At 39.5% G+C, this 10,394-nt stretch overlaps 1 protein-coding gene across 1 annotated transcript in view; it reads right to left on the reverse strand.

The window, feature by feature from the left end:
* Positions 1–9,619, reverse strand: part of efna1a (ephrin-A1a) — a 15,344-nt gene extending 5,725 nt beyond the window's left edge. The window contains exon 1 of the mRNA XM_016277841.1: positions 9,352–9,619. Within this exon, the coding sequence (XP_016133327.1) occupies positions 9,352–9,449 (98 nt within the window). The 5' untranslated portion in view covers positions 9,450–9,619. The remainder of the gene's footprint in view (positions 1–9,351) is intronic.
* Positions 9,620–10,394: the final 775 nt, after the last annotated feature.

A 10,394-nucleotide genomic window follows, 5' to 3' on the forward strand; every position in this document is an offset into this window, starting at 1 on the left:
ACACACACACACACACACACACACACACACACACACACACACACACACACACAGAGCTACACATAAAGCCAAACTTAGCACTCCCAGTCACACACTTCAATTCTCTGGAGGTTGAGTATGGGAGTCACACACTGATGCATCTTTGTTTGATGAATGAAGCAAACATACCTCACCACCAATAATAATTTACATGTCTCACATTCTTTAACTGCTGTCACCAGATGCTCGGGAGCAGTCATTTGGCACACCAGCACACACACACACACCCCGTTAAAGCCCTGATTAAAATCTGTTTGTGGAATGGCCCCAATGTGTTCATCAAAAGGGGGTCGGGAGGGGGGCAATTAAAACACAAAGACTGGAATTAAAGTGGTCCCAGAGGGGGGCAATTATGCTGCTCCCCCCTCAGCCCCCGGGGGCTGGGAGTCAGTGGGGAGGGTGGGAGAAAGCAGTGGGGGATGGACCCCGTCTCAATACAGGGGTCAGTGGGTGCTCCCCGCGCCAGTGTCCTTTGAAACGCTACAGTTACTTTATCAATGCCTTTATTCATACAGTAGTGCCATTTGCTCATTCTTGCATCATTCATCATCACACATACTGGGCCAAACTTTATCTTGAGCATCCTTAGATGAACCTAAATCATTTATGCTTTCTGTTTTGTCCTCTGATTTTTTGGTTTCAGGCTTCAGACGAGGCTCCATAATGGTGTTAAGGTTTAACAAAGAGACCTTTTATAAGAGAAATATAAATTTTTTTCTCTTCATCTCAGTTTTAATCTCACAAATGACTATGCTTTATTAGCATTATATTTTTTTGTATTAGTATTATAATTTTAGTAGTATTACTATATTGTCAAAGCAGTGATAAATTGATCAAATAAAAGATAATACTGAAAACGGAATAAACAAGTAGTAATAACAAACAAAATAATCCCCCCAATATATGTAAAAAAGAAATAAGTAGTTATTAATATATAGTATAGTATTAGTTTATAGTATATATATATAGAGAAAATATCAAAATAAACTAACATAAAACAAAATTACACCTCAGTTCCATCCTTATCTCTTTTATTTGAGTAAATAAAAATGAGAATGAATGAACTCTGTGCTTGATTTATGAACATTGAAACCTGGCAGATAAAGAATACGGGTGCTTGTGAGTCATGTCCGTGCTTACCGTAAAATATGAATAGCTGAAATTTTTTCATCCTGAACTCATCTTCCTGTAAATATCAGTGGAACGCTCAGTAGGAAGAATTGACTTAATGCCAAATGGGCAACTGGGTTAATCTCAGGTCTCTTAATCTTTAGTTCAAAGTTTTGTTGTTCTTTTTTAGCTCCTCTAAGTTTGTCTATCAATTGGTCTCTCCTCCCGCTCCCTCTCTCATTTCAACACTCTATCACTTGCTGGAATGTCGGAGCTCAGAGAAAGGGGGGATGATCAGCGGGGGGTGAGAGGGTGAGGAAATACTTGGAGTCAGCAGTGCAGACACACACTTACACACACAGATGCAGGGAAGTTGGTTAATACTAGACTAAACTAGAAAAAGTTAACATTCTTCCCACATTCACCTGTTTAAAAGGGAAGATCTGAGGTATTTAAATGCCCAACACATACACACACACACACGCTCCAACAATAGGTCCGCCAACATCCCTGTCATTCGATCTGTGATCTTTTGTAACTTTCAACACCTGATACTACAGTCTAAGCGGTAATCAATGAAATTCTGACCCTGCTCCTGTTTAAATATCCATCTTTCACTCTCGCCCGCACACCTGCGTTCGCTGGTTAAAACGACTATGTCATTAGCCCCTGTCGTTTTAATTCAGCGCTAATGCAGGCGGCGTTGTTCCGGGTGACTGGTTCGGAATGCAGTGCGGCAGGATCATTGGGTGCTCTGTGCTCCGGGATTACCCGGCCTAGGTTGCCGAGGGGCCAGGGGCCTCATTCAGTTTAATGCAAGCAAAAAGAGAGAGAGATAAGGTGCCCATAGCAAGCTCTTTTATTGTTCTGAAACACAGTTGGAGCGTTACAGTGGAGTGGTTCGGTTGGAAATGCAACAAAGGCTGGAGGGAGACAGAAAGAGAGCGATAGAAGGAAAAAGGGAAAGGAATTGGTGAGGTGGTTCAGCCTGGAAAGGAAGATTTTGCCTATATTTCACAAAAAAAAAAAAGAAGCTTTTGTTCTGTGCAGGTGTAAGAGAGATAAAGAATGCAAAGAATGGAAAAAAGCGAGGAATCTTTTGATAAACCAGAACGGGCACTTGTCCTCGCCCTGACTCGGACCAGACCCGCTCTTTCATCTTTTCTTCAATCCATCCATCTCTGTCCACTCTTTCGGTTCGTCTCTCAGCACTCAATAAGCCTGTTTGATCCCCCATTCATTCTCCCGGTAGCCCCGCCCCAAGGCATTCTAAACCAATCAGAGAGCATCTCGCCGGAATTCGAGGCATGTCGGTTAGTGACCTACGCTTGTGGACACTAACTCTGGCCCTTTGCGATTGCCATGGCAACCAAATCAGACCGGTTCCCCCATTCGTGACAATATGCCACACCGGGGTTTTTCAATATATCTTGTTTACATACATCTTATCCCCATCAATCTTTTTCTTTCCCTTCAATCGCTCAATCTTTTGTCTCTCAGCACCATTGATCAAGTTGTCAGATTTGCTTTCTCAAATGACTGAACTCATTCCTCATTTGTGAAGAAATGGTGGTGTGTGATAAAGATCTACTCAGAAATGCAATGTTTGTGTCCCTTTTTAAATTTTTAAAATTAAGACAATCTAAGATGTGTATAATATCAAGAGCTACATTTTAAACTCTTAATTTATACAGCGTCTTAAAAGCTGATTTAGGAATTAGCCATCTAATACCTTGTTTGTCCAATCTGTCAAACTAATTACAGACCCGACCGGTCAACTGTACCAACCGCCTCTGCTCAGATCTGATGTTCTCTCAAAGATAAATGAATTACATAAATAAGAAACATGGGAGCACTCGGTGTGAAGGGAAATGAGAATTACACAAGGCGACTCATATCGCTATGAAAATGGCTTCAGTAGTTCCTAGCATTGTTTAGGAATTAGGCATCCTACAGGGGGAGTGGCCTCTTGCACGTCCCGTAATAAAAAGCGTGCAATGCGTCGTGGGAATAGACCTTCATCCATTCAAGAACAGTACAAACAACAAGAGTGCGGAGACAAAACCACATGGGGTTAAGACTGTGACAACAAGATCCTAAGACAACAAATACACTTACACAAACTTAACAGCACATCCCCGACAAATACTTAGCGTGTGATTGTAAAGTGCTGTTAAATACCTGTTAAAAGATCGATCTGTGTTCTTAAATATGAGAGGAACTGATTAAACATCAAAGATGTTAAAACGGAGGTGAAAGGGGGGGAAAGGAATGAAGAAACAATTCTGGGAATTCTGAGGGAGTTGAAGACTGTGACAGCAGCGGTATGATAAAACAGAAAGATAACTTCGTTATTGAAGGTGTAATGAACAAATCATCTTTGAAACAAAGTGCGATTGAAGCAATGAGTGACAAACGCGAGACGGGCGCATAGGCACGTATTTATCCCCCTATAGTGAGCCGTAGACAAAATGATCACTTTCTTAAGCCCTTTAACTCATGTGAATAATAATTTACAGAGTATGCGTGCGTACAAGGAAGTGTGTATCTGAGACTTGTGTAAGAAGTGGGCCGCTTGCGTGCGCAAGTGTGTGAGAAAGGTATTGTTTATTGTACACGCAGGATGTGCCATTTTCCCGGGAAAACACTTGGCCAGGAAACTCACGCTTGACGAGGGAAAAGGCCGTCTCCTCAACCTTTAGCCAGAGTTCACTTTCTCACTCATGTCTGGAAATCGCAATATGGTAAATCTCTCAGGATTCAACAAATATCACATATTTCACACATTATATAAAGAAAACACTTCAGGCCAATAGGGACTGTATGTAGGAGCTTAAATGAATAAGGACTGCTGGAGAAGATTATCATGGGTCAGCAATCGGCAAAAAAGAGCCAAATTCTATTCAGAAGATGAAAGTTTAAGAGCTGATTACAATCTGGAAAAGGGATGGAGGCAATGAAGAGGTCAATTCTGTGGAATGGGTTTATATATCTTAAAAATGTAAAAAAGAGATAGTCGTTCTAAATCCATATGACTTCTGTTTATCTTCGAAACACAAGTAAAGACAATTTTTATGGAATATGAAGATTTCTGTCCTTCCATTTAGGAAGTAAAATTACTCAACATTTTTAGGCTTCAAAAAGTAAAAAAAAAAGTCAACATAATTAATCAAGCTGTTTATTTTGAGTGCTTTATGTGATGAACAGATTTAATTTAGGCTTTTATTCACACATAAACATTGATTGACGAACATACATAGAGTTCATCAAATATGGCACTTGCTTGATCTTAATTTCTATTTTAAAGATGAATGAAAGTCTTAGGAATTTAGAACGACAGGAGGCCAATTTTAATTTTTGGGTGAACTAACCCATTAAATGGAAATGTGTACTAAACCAGCCAGAAAACAAACTCTCAATGGGTGGGAATCTGTAGAGCTTTGTGAATGACGGCTATTTGAATTCTGCAGATATCGCCAGAATTCAGATTCAGGGAATGGACGGAATGGGCATGGAGAAGGTGAAAGGGAGGAGAAAAGGGGAGCGAGACAGTCTCTGGTGGTAATGGCTGCCAAACCCGATAAAGAAAGGCAAGGAAAAAACATTCAACACCTCTTTTTCTTCCTTCTTTCACAGAGGGAAAGGAAATAAGGACAGGAACTGAATAAAAGGATGAAAAGCACTGGCGTGTATGGCTGAGATAAAAGGTAGAGGGAACGAGGGAGAAGCCAGATGGGAGATCGGGAGAGAGGTGGGCTCGAGTGGCGGCCTCCCTATTTGAAGACCACCAGAGAGAGTGACAGACTACAGTGAGTGAATGGCACTTCATCACTCACTCTCTCACTGTCAGCGAACACGCACACACACAGATCTGATGAGTTTAATGCTAAGTGACATGTAGACAAAAGCAAAACGGCACTTTATCACCGGTTTCTATCTCCACTTCTCCTCTCCGCACGCATTTACAGACACACACAGTGACAGACACACCGCATGAATGCCACTTCATTTCGGCTGTGAACTCTGGCCTGCAATTGGTCACACTAGCCCCTGGTTTTGTTCCACTGCAGATCTGCTGTGGGAGCGTGCTAATTTGGCTGGAACGTATAACAAAAAACACTTAGCTGGCAAAACCCCACAAGCAAAAAAAGCCCTGTTCCATAGAAGAAGAAAAAAAACATCAGTGAATGGGACAAACCAAGAAAGCCCCATTTCTGGCTGAATTAAACCATGTAAAAGGCCTTTTTGCAGGGTGAAACAGTAACACAATGGGGTGATCGCGGACAAGCGGGGAAGAAACAAAAATGTGAGGAGGTCGGAGAGTTTTGGGGTACTGATGGGATAGGGGCAGAGCGAAACGATCGAGGGAAAGAGTTAACGAAAAAAGAGCAGAGGAGAGGTTGAACTTTGTGCCAGTTAACCATGCGGTACGGGGCACACAGCCAGAGGAAGGAGGTTTGGGAAGGACAGGTAGGAGAGAGAGGCCAAAGAAAGAGCAGAAAGATACAGAAAGAGAAGAAATCTCTATCAGTCTTTGAGTGCTGATAAAATAACAACAGCAACAATTACAGAAACGTTTTAGAATCCATAAGCAGTGTTGGGGGTAACGCATTACAAGTAACGTGAGTTACGTAATCAGATTACTTTTTTCAAGTAACTAGTAAAGTAATGCATTATTTTTTAATTGACAAGAGAATATCTGAGTTACTTTTTCAAATAAGTAACGCAAGTTACTTTTTTTTTTCCAATTTATTGATTGACAGCTCTCCTGTCCCCATGTTGAGAGAAATCAGAAGATGTTACTGTAGTTCTAAAATAAATATGAATATGCATTAATTCATCTCACTCAAATATTATTCTTCAAAATGAATAAAAATAATGCAACTCAGACTATGACGCAAACCTGCAATAATTCAATGTTAAACAGCACAGATATCCTTTATGTATTTAATCCCATTCTATTAACCAATGTTTTTGCTTCTGACCTTCGATGATCCAGTTCAACCAAACTAACAAGCAAATATTACTCTAGACAAACATTTGTGTGTCTTTTTTATTGCTGAAGTGTGTTGAAATTTCTTCTTCTGCATTCTACTGTAATTTTACTTTCCCTTCAGCCTGAGGCGTATACATTTCACTTTTGGTGTGAAAAGGCTTTTATATTTGCAAAAAAAAATTACTTTTTATTTTAAAAACAAACAAGCAAGCCCTGTCCAGATTTAAAAAGTAACGCAAAAGTAACGTAACGCATTACTTTCTATAAAAAGTAACTAAGTAACGTAATTAGTTACTTTTTTATGGAGTAAAGCAATATTGTAATGCATTACTTTTAAAAGTAACTTTCCCCAACACTGTCCATAAGTGATATTAAAAGATTAGCTCACCCAAGTTCAGTCATCATTTACTCACTCTCATGCTGTTCCAAAAACAAAACTTTTTTTCCCCCTTATGTGGAACATAAAAGGAGAAATAGTAAATAGTGGGCAAGCTGCTGTACAATTACAATAAATGTTGGCTTTCGAAAAGCATAAATACAAGATAATAAAACTGATTCATATGTGCTATATTCCAAATTTCCTAACTTTCATGCAGTGGCTCGAGAGACAAACCAGATCATAGAGTCGGTAAGTATGAGATTTATGAAGGAATCTGTCAGAACAGTTTTCTGAACTGGATTAAACAATTCATTGAAAAAGTTCCACTTGAATGATTCGTTCATGAATTGGACTTTGTGTGAGTCTCATGAACTTTCATGAAAAGAAAGCTAGGGTGGATGTCAACATTTTCAGTGAATAATGACTCAGTCTGTTCCTCACACAAAACTATCAAGTCTTGGAATATAGCTGTTTGTTAATGGTGCACTGCTTTCTGGTTTCAACAACATGAGGGTGAATAACTAATTTACTTTTTAATTTTGGGTGAACTATTACTAGTGGTTCTTCCAAATGGTTAAACATGGAGAAAACTGGAGTGAATAGAGACTTTAGTAGGGGAAGTTTAGTTAATAAATATATGAGTGAGTCAGTAAATCATAAACAAGGGTTGGATTACAACTGCTCACCAGGACACTCCTTAATCAGCTCACACCTTCCAGTTGATCAACTATTGACTGCGAGTAACACTGCAACACATGTGTTTCAGCAAGCAGCTGCAAGCACAACAAGAACACGCACCAACAAATTCAGACATGCACACTTACATGACCTAACTCAGAATCACCTCTCGTGCTGAAAAAAAAACAAGCTCAGCTGCAATGGTCTGTCGACCCTGAAGTCAACCGTCCCCCAAAACTTATGCACACCCAAACACACACACACACACACAGTCGATCATGTGTATCACAGAAATCAATGCATAAATGCAACCTCATTATTACACTTCATGGACTATAGACTTATGCACACCCAAACACACACACACACACACACAGTCGACCATGTGTATCACAGAAATCAATGCATAAATGCAACCTCATTATTACACTTCATGGACTATATTTCATTTGTGAAATTAATTAAAAGAAAGAAATGCAGACAGAACTGCAGAAAGAAAGAAATGCAAAAAGTATTGTGCAAAGAAAGAAAGAAAGAAAGAGAAGTGCAGGAAAATGCAGAAAGAAAGAAGTGCAGAATAAAGCATCCCCCCAGCCCCTCTAGTATTTTCTATGAAAACAGGATTAGATCACAGAGAGAAAGAGAGATATAGAAAGAGGGAAAGATTAAGTGTGTGTATGCTCTGTTTCATCAGTTTTGAAGTGAAGTGAAGTGACGTGACGTGTGGCCAAGTATGGTGACCCATACTCGGAATTTGTGCTCTGCATTTAACCCATCCAAGTGCACACACACAGCAGTGAACACACACACACACACACACTGTGAACACACGCCCGGAACAGTGGGCAGCCATATTGCTGCGGCACCCGGGGAGCAGTTGAGGTTGGGTTCTGTGCCTTGCTCAAGGGTCTCACCTGAAGAGGTTATTCTTCAGGTGAGGGAGTGGTTATTCGGACCTGAGACACAAACCCACAACCTTTGGGTTACAAGTCCGACTCTCTAACCATTAGGCCAGGACTGCCATCATTAACACCAACTGTTCTTACTAGTAATACTCATAACTTAGTATGATCCTACCTTGTATTTGTCAGGTTTAGCTTTGATACATTTGATTCATTTGAAGGAATCAGTTAATTTCAGTGAACCGGTTTAAATGTTTTTTTTTTTTAAATTATTTTATTAAAGTAGCCCTATTTTGTATTATCAGTCAAAACTATTCTCAGAAGTCCACACACAAATGTAAACATTTTTTTTGTAGTTAAATACTCCTGTATTTATTTACATGCGCTACAGTTTATGTTTTGCTATATAACATTTCCCACATGCTCGAAAAAATAATTGTACCTTGTACCACCTTACATCGCAGTAGCACCCCTGAAACAAAGTTCTTCCTTTCAGTCAATCGCAAGCGTTCGGTGAGTCGGTTCAACTGAATCATTATAAAGATCCAGAATTGATTCGTTCGCGTCTGCCGAGTTTTCTGCTCTGCGCGTTTCAGTCGGAAAAGTCACTCAACATTCAACACCTATTTCAACAAATCCTCGTATTTATTATTCAATTTCCTCATATTTTTCTATTCAGCCCTTTGGGGTTTCTCAACATGAATTAACAGCACCATATGGCAGGACCGCTGTTGGGCTTACATTATATTAATATGGTCATAACCATAACTACAACTATTCCTGCTAAGATATGTACGAGAACGAGCATGCACACACCTAGCAAGCATCACTTCTTCTTAAGAGGCAGATTTGCGCATCACATGTACAAATACAGGTAAACAAACATTCAGTGATGGGTAGTAGACAGATTATGACGCAATAAGAGTGTCTGAATTATGCAATCGGTTACAGGTAAAGATGTAACAACATCACAATGTCAAAAAGCAGCCACAATGTAAACAAGCACGAGTCTCCAACTCCGACCATAAAATAAAACCCGCATCAAGATGCAAAGAAACATTCACACAAAGAGAACAAAGTTGTAATAATTTACTTCAACCATGAAAAAACCCCCATGATGCTAGAGTTGGCAAAAACGTACTAATAACTAGCAGCGTAAAGTAAATTATATTATAATCATTATCACACTATTAATTTTAATGGAGAAGAAAAGAATGGTAAAAAAATAGAATAAATAATAGACTTACTTAGGGTTGGTACTATTCCAGAAAACAGTGTGTCTCTCAGCAGAGGCGAGCAAAGCGCAGATACTCGCTGCGATGTATAAAAGCCACATCAGATCCATTACAGAGTCTCTGTGATTCAATCCAAATGAAGAAATTAACCAGTTATAGGTAAAGTTTCTTCTAAAGCCGTGTAGTTCTAAGCTGTTTTTGAGTGGGTAATATGCTGTTAGTACTAAGCGTTTCAAAGATTGACAATAAATCAAGAGATCCGTGACTGTTATCTCTCTGGACAGTACTGAATTTAAACTTTCTTCGCGTCGCATTTTGGTTTTGTTCAAAGACCCCCGCAAAAGCCACGCCCCCAACGCTCCAACAGCCAATCAGCACACAGGCGTCCTTCCTCTCAACGGAGAAGCAGTCGATCGCCCTCTACAGATGCATTGTAGTTCATACTGAGGTTGGGGAATTGATTGTTAACATATTTTCCGAATAAATGCGAATAGGAACTATTCTTAGAAATCCAACATGGTTATGGAACATCATGTGATTAAAAATAAACGTTTTGTATCGATTCCCTCAAAGGACATCGCGTTGTGAATGGATTATGCGAGCAAACTGAAGTGTTAAAGGTTTCGTAAAAGGCCCCCCTTTAACACGTAGGGTATAAATGCTTTCATCTTCTCCAATCAACAAAGTTTTTATATAAAGAACAAGCCATTGACACTTTCACATAGAATCGAAATGCAAGTTAGACTAGTCTTTATTCAATCCAATTGGGTCTGTCTTCATTTGTTCTCTGTAGTTTACCGGCCAGTCAAAGGACATCGCGTTGTGAATGGATTATGCGAGCAAACTGAAGTGTTAAAGGTTTCGTAAAAGGCCCCCCTTTAACACGTAGGGTATAAATGCTTTCATCTTCTCCAATCAACAAAGTTTTTATATAAAGAACAAGCCATTGACACTTTCACATAGAATCGAAATGCAAGTTAGACTCGTCTTTATTCAATCCAATTGGGTCTGTCTTCATTTGTTCTCTGTAGTTTATACAATTGATAGGCTATTTG

Source organism: Sinocyclocheilus grahami, unplaced genomic scaffold, assembly GCF_001515645.1.
Source record: "Sinocyclocheilus grahami isolate Dianchi unplaced genomic scaffold, SAMN03320097.WGS_v1.1 scaffold116.1, whole genome shotgun sequence".
Lineage (NCBI taxonomy): Eukaryota > Metazoa > Chordata > Actinopteri > Cypriniformes > Cyprinidae > Sinocyclocheilus > Sinocyclocheilus grahami.